Source organism: Bombus vancouverensis, chromosome 9 (assembly GCF_051014615.1).
Source record: "Bombus vancouverensis nearcticus chromosome 9, iyBomVanc1_principal, whole genome shotgun sequence".
Classification (NCBI taxonomy): Eukaryota; Metazoa; Arthropoda; class Insecta; order Hymenoptera; family Apidae; genus Bombus; species Bombus vancouverensis.
The window spans coordinates 12455472-12473926 of NC_134919.1; the positions used below are offsets into that span (position 1 = coordinate 12455472).

Genomic DNA, 18455 nt, shown 5'->3' on the forward strand with positions numbered 1-18455 from the left:
TTTTAACTTTGGAAGATTGTTGTTTGTACACGTCGTTAAATAAGAGAATTTTTAACTAACACGAATCATCGTTTGCGCGAAGATTTCGAGTATTCGCAAACTCGTACGAAATAGCAGCTAAATGCGAAATCTGTTGGTAAACGTGTTCTCAAAGTTCGTGAATCCCACTTGGAAGCTTGTATTCGCTTGGTCGAGTGAAACAGACACTAGGTTCGTTGAATGCCGCTACTCGAATCACGATATTTCATTCAGAAATAATCGATTCTGGCTGTAGCGGTAGGACGGAGGAAAGTACGAAATAATCCTGACCGGCCTTCTCAGCTAGTACAAACCGGGAAAAGGATGAACGTGAGCCAGGATATCGGAAGGAGCGGGAAGGAATCGGCGATTACTTGCTCGCTCGGTTGTAAATTGCTGGCTCGCTGAACAATCCCATTTACACGAATAATCTGCGCGAGGACGTGGAGTGGCTGTATCGAATATTCGTGCGGCGATGACTGACTCTATGGTTACGTGTGATACGTACGAGAAAGATATGCGCTCGACAAAGTGGCTCCAGCGGAACTTCGCGTCTGCGGAAGAAATTAAGACGTTTAATCAAATTTTTAAGAAATATTTTTGTTCTTTTTATTTCTTTTTAGCTTCCTTATAGATATTGTCTATATTATTGTCCTTATAGGCATCGAATATATCGGATATTGTCTTACAAATAAAATAAATTTGTTTTCTGTTCTCTACGTTATATCTGTTTAAAGATTTGTAACCCATATGGTGCTCTTTTAACGCAACTAATTCTCTTTTTCGCTTTACATTTTTCGCGCAGTAATCATCGATGCGTTTATTCCGCGAGTAAATGAATAGAAATCTTGCTCAGAGATGTTTAATTGCGTGAATCGCGATAGCTTCTTATGGAAGTCGCTATACAGATTTTCTGCGATACAAGAATTGCTATATTCTACGTTTAATTAGGAAATTATTGAACGACGCGACAACGCGTTTGAGCAAACGGGCGATATTTCGTGAATGCGTCGGCTAATTTCGGAGCGCGAGGAAGTGTGGGAACTATTCAACGAACGTCTTCATACGCGACTACGATAAATGGATGAAAGCTCGGCGAGATGTCTTCCCTTGGTCGTAGAAATTAACGGTGGCCTCACAAAGCATAGTTGCTCGAATCCTGTCTTGTAGTGATTCGCTGAACCAAGACTCGTTAACACGTTGAATAGTCTCTTCTACATTGATATTAACGAACGTTTATGCCGGTGATGTAGTAGTCTAATTGTGGAATTCGTTCATCCAAATTCTTCTCTATCACGTAACGTAGGTGTATTGCGTCGAAGACGAAAGAGTTTGATTCGTTTGCCGACTCTTGATTTCCAATTTTTGTCTTTTTACAACTATTTGCACGTCTACTCCAAACTTTTGGTAGCCGTCAATTTTTCGTTTACACGATAATCTCAAACGCTCCGTCCAAACATTCTTCTTTCGCACCTCTCCACGCCAAATATTATCATTTGCACCTCTATCGTTTTCTTTCCTGATATTCTTCACTCATTCAACGAAATCACGTTTCCACAATAGCGAGAACTCCAGGGCAAGCTACATAGCAATGTCCAAAGTCTTTTTTTTCCGGCTTTTCGATTCATTCTTCGTCGGGTGAAAGGAATCTTTGGGCTCTTGTGACAAACTGGTTTTTCTCAGCCAGTCCATCGACCTTCTTTCTTTCATTTCCATTTATCGGAAGAGGGCAAATCGATCAGATTCCAGCGCAAAACTCCCGCAGAGTCTTTTGATTGGTTCGCGTGTGCCAGGTCTGTTTTTGCCGCAGTAGCCTTCCGTTGCATTATCACCGATGCACCGACAACCGGTTCGCCTTTTATTGCCTGGCTGCATAAACGTTCTCAAACATTTAACAAGCGTTAACGCGCCTGTCTGTTGACATAACTGTCGGTATTTGCTCGGAAAGTGCGAGTCCCCGATGCCTCTCCCGATCTGCTTTAAACCATTCTCTTTCCTCGAAACCAACAAGAAATTCCGTTGATTCGACCGATTTCAGCTGTTAGCACGTTTTCCATCGTCCCTCGATCTCTCTTTTTCTATTTGCTCGATTCTTCCGCGTAGCATTCTTTTTTTTTTGTTCTTGCGTCCTTTCGACCGTTCTTTTATCATTTGTCGCTCTAAGCGAGCATTTCTGTAAAATTTCTGACCTCGACAAATTTCTGCACTCTATCTTCTCCGTTTACTTTGCAAGCAGAAACACAATTGCGAGGGCGATGGATTCCTCTTCGATTGTTCTCTGTTTGACGGGGAATCCAAACGAACGAATATCGACAGAACTTTATTTGTTTCTGACGAGTTATTCGATAAGCGGCAAAGAGAGAAACGACACTGTTGGCGTCTATGCGAGATACGTAGACACGCGGTAATGCGCAGTCTGTAATTTCTTATCACCACTGACATAACTCCCCAAGCAACAGACGTTGAATGGATTTTTAAGTTCCTCGAAACGAATGAAATTCAACGTGACTCTGTTATCGTCGAGTATGTAAATGTTTTCTCATTGAGTTCGTGCTAGACAAGCGAACACTTTTTTGTCTCGTCCCACATCGTTCTCTTATTTCTCCTTTTGTCCGACGCACGTTCTTATGCAACGTAATATGAAATACTCGACACGTAAGAGTGGACAAATTTCCAATTTATACACGCCCGTAATTGCGTCCGTAATGCATTTTCATACACACTGAGCAAAGCTCAAGCTGTTCGTCCGGTATTTGGAGCAAAGACTCAGCCGTCCAATCAGCGATATCATTGATCACTCTATTTAAAGAAGCCGATGGAAAGCGTGACGTCAAGCGTCGAATTTCTAAGCCAACTCCGTTTAGTCTCAGCCGAAGCCGGTAATCTCACCTGCTAGCGTCCCTTCGATCCTCGTCCGCCACTTCGAATATTACACGCGTCTCCCTGTTATTCTCCTTCTCTTCTCGCAATCCGCTTTGCGAGAATCTCGCACGTTCAATCAGAAAGTGGTTTACGTCGATGGAATGGCTCTCGTATAATTTTGATACAAATCGAATCATTTGCAATGAAATTATGCGGATTTCAAATCAGAAACACTTCGCATTCTTGTATTTCTGGGATATAAATCATTCAACGAGAATGTACTAACGGTATTTAAAACCTATTCACGAACAAACGTTTCTCTAACATTCTAACGAATGTTATTTTATTTTCTACTAGAAAATACCTACGACCCGATTAAATTAATGTGTATTTATATTATACAGATAAGGAATAGATTTATAATGGAGCGATTATGATATAAAAGCAGCGGGAAGCATTAGCTGTGTTTTAAATATATCCTTAATAATTATCCTAATAATTTATAGCCGGCAGTGTACTTGTAAAAAGAATCGCGGAGGATTGCCAAGAATGTATTTACAAAATTTCTACGAACGATTAGGAAATAGTCAGTTTCATTACTCCCGTAATTCTAGCGTTAATAGCGTGAAAAGAATTTGGACTTTGTTTATCGATCTATAAAGTGCACATAAACGTGTTCAATTTTTACGGTGTCGACAAACGATACTAACGTCGGACGAAGTTCATAACATGAACAAGATTACATATTCTCGACATGCGAGGCAAGGTTGGCTCAACTGAGAGTAAATATAACGGGTAGAGAGTGGTTTACCAAATTACAAGGAAAATCCCGTGGGAATCGTTGCCAGGGTTTGGAGGTGGATAAACGTGGATGAGACAGACGAGGAACTGTGGTAAAAACGGTAAACAAGTTTCTTTCGTCGGGACATCTTGAATTTATAGTCCCTCCTGTGTTCAATATATGGCCACAGTCTGCTGGTAATTGCCACATTTTCCACGACTCCTCTTTTTCCCCCATTTCCTTGATTTTTTTGGACAGTGTCGGTTTGCACGTCGTTGACGTCGTTTGTATCCGGTATTCGGTCGTTTTAAGCATTTCCATGGTTTATTGCGCCAGAGGATTCTGCTCGAGGGAGAATTTTTGGCGGTCCTTAAGAGGATAGATAATTTATGTCGGCGGTTGCGAGGAAAATTAGCATGCAATTATTCTCCTCTAAGATGCAAATTGTCAGGGAAATCGGGAAGAAGGTAATAAGTTTAACAGTTGGTTCACTCGGGCAAGGTAAACGCATGGAAGAGAGGAATCGTGGTTATTTCAACGTTAACGTGCAATCGTGGCTCTTTACCGAGAGTCAACGAAAGATGTAGTTTTTTCTTTAAATAAATTACGGGTGGAACTAGCGTTTAGTCGAGAATTGAGTTTAGCGATGGCGTATTTTCATCTCGTTGATTAAAAGCAAAACTCAGTTTTTTTTCTCGTTACATAAATAACAGGTCGACGTAACCAATTAAGTTTATTCGTTTAATTGGCATTAGTGCGATGTCGCCCGCTTGTTGTTCGTTGACCCGGTTAAGCCGGCATAGAATCGTGAGAAGAGCCGTCCCATTTCGACTTCGATTCGATAAATCCAGCCACGATCAACCTTGTTTTCCTTATTTCCTCTTCTTGTTCTCTATTTCCCATTCGATATAGTAATACTATCCACATTTTCGAAATTCGTTCCAAGAAATCTCATACGTAATAAACATCACCGAGAAGAGATCTATGTCTCAGACTAGCTACATAGTGGATGCGAACCTGCAGAGTCAACATCTGGTGTGCAGAAGTCCTTAACGTTTCTTCCGACAAAATGCTTGGAAACTAGGCGTGTTTGAAAATGTTTCCAAGCCTACTTTTCCCAGTCTATTCCGTTTCCACGAATATTCAAACGAATCGTGTCTCTCGTAGTTCTGTTGTAACGTTCGAAAAAGCTGAAAAAAGGACAGCCGGTTATCAGGCTGTTAGCATCTGCCGGAGGGTGGTTCCGTGGCACACAAGGTTCGCCAGGAAGACGGAGAAAGCGGGAGAGAAGCACGACATGCAAACATCATATTTTACTGGCACCGAGCAATTTTGGGGCGCGATATCATTGTCGCGCTGGCTGCAATTATCTCGGATATCCGTCGTCTACGCCACGTCGAAATAATTACTTGGACCGCGTAACTACTAGGAGTGCAATTACCGCGACAAGAGACGGCTCTCGATCCGCGCGTACCATGGATTCTCCTTCCTCTTGAACGCCACTATCGTGCAACTTTCGCGGAAATTGGAATATTTCGGTTCTGTTCTGATTTAATAATATTGCCCCTTCCCTTTCCACCTATTCCTTTGACTATCGATCCACTTGACTTCGTTTCTCGAAGCATCCCGGCGCACGAACGAAGTTCGTTTGAGAAATCGATTCTTTGCGTTTGACCTATATAATCGTCGTTCGTTTATTCTATTGAATTTATAGAACGATTGCAGAGCGCTTCTTCCGATGAATAGAATAACGCGAATCGTGGCAGTCGTTTGGAATAACACATTACGGAAAACGTGGAATAATATTTTAAGTAATAACAAAAATAATGATAAAAATTATGCCGTGTTTTCTCAAAATTTCATTATATAATGATTTTTTATCTTTCGTACCTTCTGTCCAGATGATTTACATACTTATTCGATGTACGTCGACTGCGGTCAACGCTCGTGCTGAAGAGATTAAATACAGGTGCGTTTGACTTGCAACGAGGATTCGTTGGCTGATATTTGCGGGTTTGCGTGAAATAGTTGCTTCGTTCAAACAACGAAAGTATAATTACCTTCAGGCAAAATATCATATTCGTTTGAAAAAGTGAAAGCTCGGCACGCGTTATCATCGGTTCATGTTTCTTTAATACGACAAGTAACAATTTATTTGACACGAAAGGGAACGAGAATTTTCAATAATTTGTAATTTAACTAGAGAAATAAAAATCAGAAAAAATAAAATATCGAGAATTTGTCATTTTACATTGTTCAATTTACTTTTGCGTAACACGTGTGGTTTCGCGAAACCGCATCCTTTTCAGCTTGTGCTACAATTTACGGTACATCCGTACTGAAAATGTATCAAACAGTTTGAAACTTCAAGTTGGCGGGTAAAACTCTGATAATTCCCTCTCACAAGAATCTAAACTCAGGGTTACACATCACTTTCACTTCACCCTGTATAAATCGCAGATATTATGCTATACATGCGGTTGCGTTTCATAGACCCGTCGAAAGTTCATCAAGTTCAAATTCCCGCGTCAGGTTTAGCGAGTTTAAGCTGCTCCCAGTTCCTAATTGCGGTCTCCCCTTCGACCTGGCTTTGATGCCCTCCATCCTGTGCCCCTATATATCAGACCAGCAACCCTTTGGAGTGGCGTGCGGACTGGTTATGGACTAGTTAGTCGATGCAGTGCTGCCGGCAGTGGACTCTTCGGCGCCTCACGCTACCCTCGTTGCAGACTCTATGGCGCCCCTTCTCATCCCTTTCTCTTCACGTTCTTTCCCTCTCTGTCTTTTTCCCCTTTATTCTTTCTTTTTGGCTTTCCATGGTCGAGCGGACGGCACGTGTCGCTAAAATGAGGCCGATAAACCGAGTTTTTGCTGAATAATTGATAAATATTGTATCGATTGGCACTGCGTGTAATCGACTTTCTCTTCTATCGAATACACACTGTGATCGTAAAGCGAGATAGATACCGGCATTTATTAAACTTAATTTATTTTCTTTTTTCTCGAATTAATTCGTATATTTTTTATTTGAAAAATATGTTGGCAAATTCAAACGTGCTTCGGAATCGACGCGTTACGTGGAAATTACCCACGACCCATTATTTTATCATTCGCTTGGCCCCTCGTGCACAACGATCGACTGATCCACCCCCTGTTCCACCCTTACGATAATGGTCGGACGACCAGAAGCGTAGGAGGTCTTTTCGAGTTCGTGTCACGACACGGTCTGGTCACGCACGCTGCTTGTTTGTTGAAAACACGATGGCGCTAGTAAAAATAAATCTTGTAGTTAGGAGAAACGAGCGGTCCATGATCGGTCACACCACGTAACTCCAGTGCCGTGTATTTCCTCGCGACTTTCATGTTAACGGGCAGCTTAAAAGTCGTTCCATTTAGGAAAAATTCACAGTAGGAGATACACGAGTGTTCCTTAAAGAGAACCAACAGCGATATTTCATACTCGCGTTCTTTTCCGATCGTTTCCACGAAGGGGATTGAAATCGTTTGATCGAATGGCTCGTCGAGATCGAATGCATCACGCGAGACGGCGGGAATTGATCGAGTTATCGCGTGGACGAAAATGTTTCCGGCTGTTCGACAGCGCAGGAAATTGCCTCCGTGTTTTTAACGAAAAATTCACACGACAACGGGACCGTGGCTGGCAAACAACATTGTCAAAGCGAACGAATTCGCCGCGAAGAATCGCAGACATTAATATTCATCATTCCTCGAACACGCTGGAAAATATAAAGAAAGGAAACAAAGTGCCAGCGTTCCCTGGAGTATTTTAATCTCATCGAATGACTTGGTTCAAATTGTTCAATACCATCGCAATTTTTAACTCCGATCGGACCTACGATTTCCTCGATTCAGATACATATTTGCAACTTCATTTATAGCAAAGTAAGAAATTTACAATCGGCTTATATGCATTTCTATCGAGAAATCGGTTTATTAAATAATTTATTAGTTACGAAACATGAATCTCGCGAGCCTATCGTTGCGGATCCTTTCAGCCAGGTAATTTTTTAATCTTCTACGTCTCTTTGCTTTCGAAATCGTTACATCTGCTCAAAGTCCGTAGCTTTTCAAAATCGTTCGTGGTTTTTAGTCACGTCGTCGGTTTTGAAATTGTTATTTTCGACGAACGCTTCTCTATTTGTAGTCGCATCGATCACGATATTTATCCGCAGTCCCGTATAATCAATAGTCACTTGAATGCATGTTTCCTGCTTGGAAAATCGTCAGTCGGATTAAACCCGAAACATGAGCTTTATTTTTGGAAATTGTCAACAGTGTGCAACGTCACTGTCGTTAACGTTCCACGATATACAAAATTGAAAGGTCCGTTAGTGTTCTTTAACGATGCGATCGTTAACGATTGCGTATTCTGTTGCTCAAGCCGGTTTCCGTGACGCAGGTTTCGTGCCTCGTGATTCTTTAACGAGCCGCGAACGAACGCCACCGCCTCCTGTTCCTTTTGCGCTTTTCCCGTCGTCTCTTCCCATCACCGCAATGAAATCGAAACGACGAATCGCGCGCACGGGCCGCTGGTCACCCTTCGCCTACGAATCGCCCCGGTAAATTATTAACGTCGCGTGTCGACCGGTCGACTATCGATTCGTCCTGTCCATTCGTTCCTTCTCCCGACGTTTCTTCGCTTTTTTTTTCAATTTCCACACTGTGTTCGTCGTAAAAATGGCGACTTATGACGATTTCGGTTTGTTCGTTTCAATTATTTTCTGTGAATAGTAGAATGCACGAGTTTGCTTTTCGATAGAAAGTGTATAGCATTATTTACTAAAACTGTGCAATACAACGCATTATCGATATAGAGTTTCATATGTTTTATACGATAGTATCGTCGCGAGGTTATGATATTTTGCGGAGATATATTCGCTGTCTATGCTGAAATACATTTCGTGGAAATCGATGCGCGCAACTCGATAACATATCTGAAATTCGTCATATTTTTTGGAATTTGCCAGCAAAGAGGATGAGCACAGTCAAACATCTCTGTATGATGTCATACGGCGTTGACTTTTATTAAAGTATGCTTGGCATCGATAAGCAGAAGAGAGACTATGCAAAACTTTATTATTCTTCAACTTTGGAACTAGTCTCGCCTTTCGTTCTACGTATTCTGTTTTTATCGTCCTCGTCCCATGCTACGTTCTTGAACTTCTCCTTGTGCCTTCGCATTTCTTTAAAACGCAAGACAAAGAAGAAGACCTACTTTCATTCGATATCACTGTTCCGCTCGATTCTCGCGAGTTTTATTATTTCATAGCCAAAGAAGCTAATTCCACGGAGGCAGAAGGAATTTCGTTTGCCAGCGACAGAAATCTGACGTACTCTCGATTGCCAGAATTGCGAGATTTTTCTGGTTTATCGCCGGTAATACGACGCTCGCGGCGATCGGAAGCAAGCAATTTCGAAGCCCTAATCGCGTCATGAATCTCGGTGACTCAGGGACTCGCGCGCTTCAAGCATTCCACGGCACGCGGAAAGGAAATATCGTTTGCTTTGGCCGAATTAATAGCGCTGGTCGCGATATAAATCCGTTGTAACTGATCCGTGTTTTTGTGCGAGATTTTCGCATACTTTGATCGGTGTGAGAAGTTTCTGTCTTGCCACTTGTTTCCTCGTCTTATTTCTGAAATACATTTATTCTCTGTCGCATCGTGAATTATGTGGAATGATTAATTATTCACTATACTATATGACGCAAAACTGTGTCGGAAAATAACGTAGAAAAAATGTACGCATTACGATAATAGATACGTTATAGAGGCCTGTTAAGTAAATCAGAAAAACAATAAAGATAGCGATGATCTGAAAAAGCTACGGGTCAATCATAACGATACAAATACTTCAACTTTTTTAAACATTAAAGAATTGTGAGATATCGACAGAAGGAGAAATATGTTATAAATCCGTGGAATAGCTTTTTATAATCGCATTGCTGAGGAATAGCGAATAACATAAATTAAAAGAAGAAAAAAAAATGCGTGTATATAAATAAAACATTAACGTAATCGTGGTCTTTGGTCTACTTAACGAGGAATACCAGGTACGTTGCACACGCGGAAACTACCTATACAGCGAACCTGTTACGTCCAACTGTTCAAGGTTGACGAACGTGGAACAAATTCAGGGATAGTTTGGTCGTTTAATCGCGAATGTGTCCGAGTTACATCGATTTCCCGTGCTATCCACGTCATTAAACCGACCGAGCCGATTTAACGGACAGTGAATTACATAGCGTTCAGCCCCCCGCAAACAAACGGTTACGCGAATACGAAGCATGTTTATAGGTTTATTACGAATTGCGGTCCGCGTCGCCGCTGTTGTTTCCGGAACGCGTGCGTGGCTGAAAATCGAGGGGGAACATGATTTCTCTCGGTCGGGGGGTGAATTCGGGCACGTGACGTACGTCCGGTCTTGAATCGCTTCGCTAGTTTTTGTTATATTATCCAAGGTAATGCAATCACACCATAAGTAGGTAAGAATTAACTCCTTAGCTTCGAACGTTGCAACGTTGGTTTTAAAACTGTGTGAAACTCTGTCCCCGATTAATATTTAATTTTTTGCGACAGGATTTTTTTCTTTCAATCGCGATAAGGATTTCTACGTTTTAACTCGAGATATTGAAATATTCAGTGTACAATTAGCATTCGACGTTGTAATCTTCTGCTTTTTCAGCCTGTTTATGTTTCGTAAGCACATGCTTTTACGATTAATATCGGAAAAATGAATTTTTCGAAAACTTATTCGTGGTACGATCAATTGTTTTGCGTATGTATGACAATTTATAACGCAATGGTGATGTACTAAACAGTCGATCGATATTTTTGTTGCAGAAATAATGAAGAGAGAAGCTGATGCGGGCACTATGACAGGTTCAGGGGGACCGACAAGTCCTCACAAGCGTTACAGACAGGGTGACGATGAGCTTCGTCTTCTGATCCCCAGCAAGGTAAGATTTTACCGGTTTCAAATCGCATCTTGCGAAACCAGTTTTCAAGTCGAACCTGAGTCGATGAATCGATCATCCGATCTTCTATGAAAGTCGATATTTTAGTATCCGCGAATCGAAGCGAACGATTACGTAAATAGTCGAGAGAAACTACGTAATGTACTTTCTACTTTTTTAAAGAGACTTCGCTTTGAGTACTTTCAAATTTCTGATTTCGACAAAATTTCGAAGGCCATCGTCTTTAAGCGATATCGACGTATAATTAACAGTAGAATCACCGACAGTTAAAGCGAAGCTATTTCTACCGAAATCGGTCGAAATGACTGGTTTTTAAAAAATACGTAATAATTACATATTTTTATATTTATCGATTTATTACTTTTTTTTACAAAAGGGATTCCATGTTATGTAGTACATTTTTGATATTGTTAATCCACTTGCGACTATGATCTCTGCATGAGGGTTGGCACATTTATAAAATGGTAAAAAGCAGTCATTTTGACTGGTATGTTCTAGCGTCAGCATCATGATCGATCCGGAATTTTTCTGATAATTGATACCTTCATATCGAACGATACGTAGTAAAAATTCTAAAAACGTATAAAAAGTTGTACAAAACGAGGAAACTGGTTAATTCGGGATCGGTAGACAAATTGTAGGACTCTTTTACGCTTTAACATGTACCAGTCATTTAGACACTGTATATAGCCACGATACAAAATTATTTTGATTTTGAATGAATAGCAAGAAAGTAAAATTTATTGTATCGTTCCTTTAGTTGTCGCTACATAGGTCATTGCATCACTGCAGGAAGAAAATGTAACACGAAGTGGAAATTTTCAAATAAAATTATAAAAACCAGTCATTTTGACAGGTGTTGTAGTACTAGTGTTGATTTTCCCGTCGGTTTATTATAAATCCGTCGCTATTGCGAAGTAGAAAAGTATTCGTGTCTTCGTTAAGCAGTAATTGCAGATTGAATTCATTTTCGTAGTATACATGAATTTTTATTACGCTGATGTAATATAAATAGAATTACCAAATAATCCAAGAGACTATGCATTCGTAACAGTGGGAAAGATATGGACGCTCGTAATTAAACTTCAGAATACATCTCGGATAAAAAGAAATACACTGTCATGAAAATAGGAGGAAGGGAAGAAGGAAGGAGAATCTCGAAAGTGGCGACAACGTTTGTAACGAGGATTGGAAAGAAATTATTTTAGAAGAAACTTTCACTTTTACCTTTCACTGCGACAAATGAAAAGTATGCAATGCGGTTGAGAACAATACGCTTTTCCGCCAAATATTCTTCACAGTTGAATTTCCAAATAAGATCGCGTAAGATACGTCTTTGCAGCCGTGTTTCTTACGACCAGATAAGGCTCGGCGATGCATCTGGATGTTGCCAAGTTTTATTTTCCCACGTGTACAATTTTCCAGCGGTCTGTTCGCGATCGCGTACACATCGTTGGCGAAGTAAAAGCGGCTTGCCATACCGTGTTGTAACTTGGTGTCGGCACGTTCGCAATCGCGGAACGCTGAGTTCTTCCGGTCATTGTCGCTGCGCTCGGCGAACCGCTATCGGATTTCCTTCCGCTTTCTTTCCTCCGGGAAAATTCACGAAATCTTGACGGGATACCTCGCAGTTAGACGGAAATTTTGAAATTCTTTCCGGAATATCTGAGACGTTTGCAATCTTAGAATTCCTTATAAAAAGCTTAAAAGGTACGTTTGGTGTAAGTGAGAACGACCAAATATTTTTCACTACTTTGCTTGCAAATATATCTAATATTAAGTTAATCGTTAAAACACTTAAAAATTTCTACTTGTATACAGGATGGTTGGTAACTGGTGGTACAAGCGGAAAGGTGGTGATTCTACGCGAAAAGAGAAGTCGAAAACATAGAATAAAAAATTTTTTTTTTTAATTTTTCCATCGAGACAACGATCTACAGTGATATCCGTTATAACGTACCGCACGCGTACCGAGTCGATTTTCTCGATTTTCTCGAAAACAAAGCCTCAAACGAAAAATTGTTATTCTATATTTTCGACTTCTTTTTTCGCGTAGAATCACCCGCTTTCCGCTTTTACCACCAGTATACCAACCATCCTGTATTTCTTTAACACGAAAATTCACGATTGCTTCAATTCTACGTTTCTTGGTCATTTGTTTTCGAAATATCGTCGTTTTAAATGATATTAAGCTTTGTGACTAGTCGGAAGAAAAAGTCTTGACACACAACAGAGAGACATAAAAGGAAACTATGTTGAATATCACGTTCCATATCGAAATTCACCGTGCAATATCTCGCGTCTTAATAAACCGAGATTGCATCTCGAAGAAAGGGGAAACGTGCATCCCAGCAGGGGATCGAGGTACAAAGGAGCAGCTCATTTGGTGACTGCATTTATCTCCTGTCAATTTCACCGGCAGTCAGGTCGATTTCGTTCTCGTTGTGTTCGATCGCGGCTCGAGATCGGTCGCGCACCAACGATCGAGTACAATGTCGATTGCGGCCCGACCGAGACACGCGATCGAAGACTCCGCGAAAACGGCTGTCGGTGTCAGGGTCGATCGATGGATCGCTCCTTTCGAGAGTGATCTCATTCACCATCGCGGAGAGAACGTAATTATCGCGCGCTGCGTTTTCCGCCCGTGCTGTGTTGCAATCGGCTCGCGGTTGTAACTTATCGTCGTTAATCGCTGGAACGTGGCCAGCGGCGCGCATTCAACCGATCAAGAAACGATCGACCTTCTCCGTGGTTCGATTCGCGGCCGTTCCCACAAAAATCGCGCGAGACGAACGAAATTGGAGCATGCGTCTGCTCCATCCCCCGTAGCTGTGTGTCGAGGCCGAGAACTTGAGTCAGCATACTCGATTTTATTTGACGCGAGATTCCACGAAAGAATTGGTCGCGTAAAAACGTGCCCGTACACGATCGATAATGTAGTCGATACTTGTGGCCATTGGCTATGTTGCTGATCGTACGTGGTCGATATTGCAATATTACAGGATTATATTGCAGGATCGATCTGTATTAAATATTGACAGAAGGTAGCTCGAAGTATATTTTTTCGAGAGATTCTTCGCTTTGATATCGAATTAAAAGGACAGTTCTTATGGAAGAAACGATTGTATGTTACAGGTAGCCGGTTCGATAATCGGCAAAGGTGGCCAGAATATCACCAAACTGAGAAGTCAGGTAAGCCGTTGCTTCTTCCGTTTCCGTCGATTCCGTTCCCCTCGATCTTGTTCTCTCTATCGTTCGTCCGTGTTTCGGGGGACAAGTACGAGAGACAGAAGAAGCCGAGTAAACGATTGGAAAGAAAAGAGATAAGATGTTAGACAAGAAGATCGTGAGAACGAATTTTCAACGAAGAAATAACCGTGGCGGATATATAATTTCGGATAGTCTTAGTTAATCAAATGTTTGATTTTCGGCGGAGAATCATCGTATTTTCACGAGCTTCTTGCTCCGTTCTCGTTAACTAATCTCTCGTGCGAAGTTCTAGAGGCGACCATGTGACTATCGTCGATCGATCGAGTTCTCCGATTAGCTGGAATGTTTAGGGAGGCTCCGATGAGTGTATTTCTGCAACGTGTGTGCAAACGAGAATCGTGTTAGCTCCGAGGTACAGCGTTTTCTCTCTCTCTCTCTCTTTCTCTCTCTGTCTCTTTTTCTCGAGCGTAGCAGCCCGTTTTTTATTAGCCAATCTAGCAGACTGTTATTATTATCATTATCATTATTATTATTTTGTTTAGAAGGCTTTGGAACCGTTCCTTTTTAACACATACGACAGAAAAGATATGCAGTATATACATACATACACACACACGTACGAAATATCTTCATCACGCATTTTATTTCTTCAACTGGAAAGTTCCCTTCGTTTCCCGCAAAATTTGCGTTCGCTTGACCGACACGATCATTTGTTTCCCTGTTCTCGACCGTTTTTGGAAAACGACTTTGCGCGTCTCGTGGTCCGAGAAAAGCGCGTGGGCGTGAAACCGCAGCCGACCCTGAACGATCGATTAAAGATGCGACTCGAGTAAAGCCTGTTGCACACGCCTTCTGATCCAACCCTTTCGATCTCATCTCGAAAGGATTAATTAACGGTACTAATGAATCGGAACGAATACATTGCAATACGGTGTAAATCTCATTCGAAAGCTTATTTCAAAACTAAACTCAACTCTGTTGGCGATCCGCTAGAATTCCCAAGCAAAAGTAAAATACGATTGGTAGTTTAATTGCTCGTATAATAATTTATTTGAGCAGGATTATTTTCATATCTAAATTTGAATTTCAATCTGTTAATTACGACCCACGATCGTTCGGTTCGGTCGAGCACGTAACAGGCATTACACTCACGAGTTTCTCGATCGATTTCTTGCGCAACACCGATTGTTCGCCTCGGTGTTTTTTCCACCGACCTTGAGACGCCGACGAGACTCACCCCGCACGAACCAGAACATCGGAGGGACACGACGAAGCAAAGGTTCGCAACTTAGTGTTGCATAGCGCGCGATAAATCGAAGAAGCCAGCCCCTCAACAGTTTCACGAATCGCAGATAACGAAATCACAACGATTGCAAGCGTTTGCAGCGATCGTTCGTACGGTAGGTTGCTGGTTTTCGCGCGAAGCAGCAGTTAAACGAGAGCTTGAATATCGTCGTACTTGAAGCTCGCGTTTCGATCATTCTTATCGAGCGAATAGGTCCGAACGAACGATCTGTAAAAATCGAGCAAACCGTCGTCGTATACACGATTCATTAGTATGTCTTTGCGCGTGCCTTTTTAAATACGAAGAGCAACCAATACCAGCGAATCAGTTTCACACGATAAAACGTGAAAACGTTGAGAACTCGCAGACTCAGGGACAAAATAGAGTGGATTCGACACAGCGAATGCGTTCGATCGATTTAAAAGTCGGGACCTGAGAATTATGCATGTTGGTTTATCTCTTCAAGAACGGACAAAGAATGTAGCGAACGACCACGGAGGAATCTGTAAGAAACTCTTAATTATTGCTTAACTGCTTATCTCTCGTTAGTTGCAGTTTTATCCAGTATCTCGTAGGAACGCACACGAAGCTTCTCAGTCGTCGTATTCGTTTTGCTCGAAAGAATCGAACGAGCAGCCCATAAAAAAACGTCATCTTAGTAAATAATTCTGAGCGGCAATGAAGTAAACGCGAAATTAACCAACCGCGAACCAGCCATCCCCACTCGATCTTGTCCCTGGTCGTACGTACAATCGTGCCAGAGGCGGTTCGTTCGCTTCTGAGCTCGCGTGTTCGTCGAGTTTCGTAGATGACGCGGCTTTCTGCGTGACCCGAAAGGTGGAAGGCCAGGAGGTATATAATCCGAGGAGCGAGAGAAAGAAAAATCTCGGGGGATAATCGTGTTTCGCCGGGGAACATTTTTACCGTCCGCTCGATGTTGCGCCGCTGGTTGCGTCCCCTTTCGCGACGAGTTCCCTGCAGCGTGTATCCCTCGTTTAAAACGAACGAGGGAATCTTATGCTCGAACTACGTCGGCCGGTTGAAGCTGGTCGACGAGGACCTCGAGGAGAAAAATTTCGCCAAGTTGGCGTGGACGGAGAAATATTTGCAAGCGATCGTTTCATTGGGTGGTACTTTCGCCCCACTAGTGGGTTAGGAATCTTCTTTTTTAAAGTCCATTAAACGAAGAAGATTGGACGAAAGTCGGAAGCGTGACACGCTTAGTTTAGTAGGTACGATAAGAAGACGAAGCTTGCTTCTCATTAAAGTTTAGTGTACAAACGAAGTTATGCAAAGGGTTGATGAATAATCAGAGAATGTCCTGTCGCCTAGGGCTGGATTAAATTCGTCAGAGAAAACGACTAATCTCCAGTCAAGGGATTAACACTTGTCACGATCGTGATAAAACACGCCGACCAGCCGATTCATAATTCGAGTACGTGGTGGCTTATAGAGCTCAAAGGAGGAAGACCGGAGTTCTTCGCGAAATTGCATGTTAATTATTAAAACTTCCTCTAATTAGCCACGCTTAAGCGACTTCGTTAGCAATTGAAATGCCGCGAGAATCGGCCTCGAGGTTCAGCCGGCGTCAATTAACTGCTGAAAGAGGGAAAGAACGATGGGAAGGGGAAGGGGGTGAGGTATGGCAATGAATGCCGTTTTCAGAATATTTACAGCAACGTGGAAATAATGGGCGTTGATCCGCTGCGGACAATGGGGTTGTATTTTCTTGTGTTTTCCGTCGAAGACGGCAAGAGCGTCCTCACAGTCACTTGTAAATCATTTTTCTTACCGATTTCATTCTCCATTAGCGTGGCTAGAATTTTCATCGGACCGTCGCCATTTCCAACGAGTGTTTCACTAGCAGAGTTTACGAGAAACGTACGTTAATAGAACATATAATACCACACATTGTACCTTGCAAATATTTCTCCGATCGATCGCGCGACTCGAAAAAGGAAGCAATCGTAATAGTCACGGGGAAAAACAGAATTTCGGGGTGGAATGGGGGTTGCACGAACAATTCACGCAACCCGTAAAGTAGAATGGAAAGAGACAAGGGGTTAGAAGATTAAGCCGCGAAAATTAATCCAGCCGTGAAAGACGTGATGTCTAACTTGGTTGATGATTTGTGCCCTGGCCCCGCCCCAACCCCGGCGTTGCCCCCCTGGTGTTGCCCTGCCGTTGCCCTGCCGTTGCCCTGCCCGGAACGACGGACCCTGACTCGATCGGCAAATGGACCACCCTACCAACAATCGACAACAACCACCAACCAACCACCAATGAACCAACCACCAACCACCACGGCCCGACAGTACAAAGCCTCAATCATTGTACCCGATTGCCCCGGACCCGAACGGTAATGACCAACACCACTACTTAATGTCTTATTTTTCTTTGTCTCTAATTACAAAAATACCTAAATGACAGCGACACGTGGATCGCTGTGCTGTTTTTAAAGTCGAACGACAACGACGTTCTCTCTGTTGATGATTCTTTTCTTTTCTGCTTGTCTGTCTGTCTGTCTTTTTTCACCATCACTTTCTACTTCTTTCTTTCCTTTCTTCTTTCTCTGTAATACTCTTTGTCCACGTTTCTCTACTACACAGTCTTTAGTGTACCAGTATCTCTTTTACCCTTCTTTCTCGCCTCTGCCTTTTTGTCCGAATCGCCTGTATCCGTTCGTTCCTTCTTCGTTCGTCTCCTTGTCTGCTCCTCTCTCAGCCTTGTACGTGTCCTCGACCAGCGTCTCCGACATCGTTGCGCGATGATTCATCGCCCAAGAGCGAAGAGCCGAGTCTGCGCGAGCTTTCGAACGAGGAACACGCGCGATAAACCGAGCACACGTTTCTCGTGACTGCACCTGCCATCACCTGCGGTTGCATGTCCTCCGTCCTTTTCCATCCCATTTAGATATTCCTCCTCTGTCTTCGTATCCTGAATTCTACTACGTCTGTCTCTTTCTGTCTTTGCATCCACGGTAGCCTTCGAAGCTTTCGTTGTTGCGATCAAGCAGAGTAAATTGAAGGTCCATCGAGAGGGGAGGGAGCAGTACTCCTCGCGCTTCTTGCTTCTTTGTTAGCCTTGCCGCTTCTGTCCGTCTTCCTTCTCCTTCGTTCTCGTTAGGAATTCTGTATTGATACCTACTAGCCACCGAGAGTTGCGACATTACAAACGATAGAAGAACATCCAGAGCAAATGCGTTCTTAGCGCGTACAAACGGTATTAGAGGAATAACAGATTCTCTAGCTAAAAGTTTGTCCTGCTTCTGCGAATTCAAGGCAAGATTCGTCACGACGACG

General features: G+C 42.5%; 1 protein-coding gene across 10 annotated transcripts in view; it reads left to right on the forward strand.

Moving 5' to 3' along the window:
• The window catches only part of HnRNP-K (Heterogeneous nuclear ribonucleoprotein K), a 93745-nt gene that overhangs the window by 38049 nt on the left and 37241 nt on the right, over window positions 1-18455 (forward strand). For all 10 annotated transcript variants that reach the window (XM_076621218.1, XM_033346472.2, XM_076621219.1 and 7 more), the window contains 3 exons: window positions 10525-10640; window positions 13794-13850; window positions 17469-17512. In XM_076621218.1, the coding sequence (XP_076477333.1) occupies window positions 10530-10640; window positions 13794-13850; window positions 17469-17512 (212 nt within the window). In that variant the 5' untranslated portion in view covers window positions 10525-10529. The remainder of the gene's footprint in view (window positions 1-10524; window positions 10641-13793; window positions 13851-17468; window positions 17513-18455) is intronic.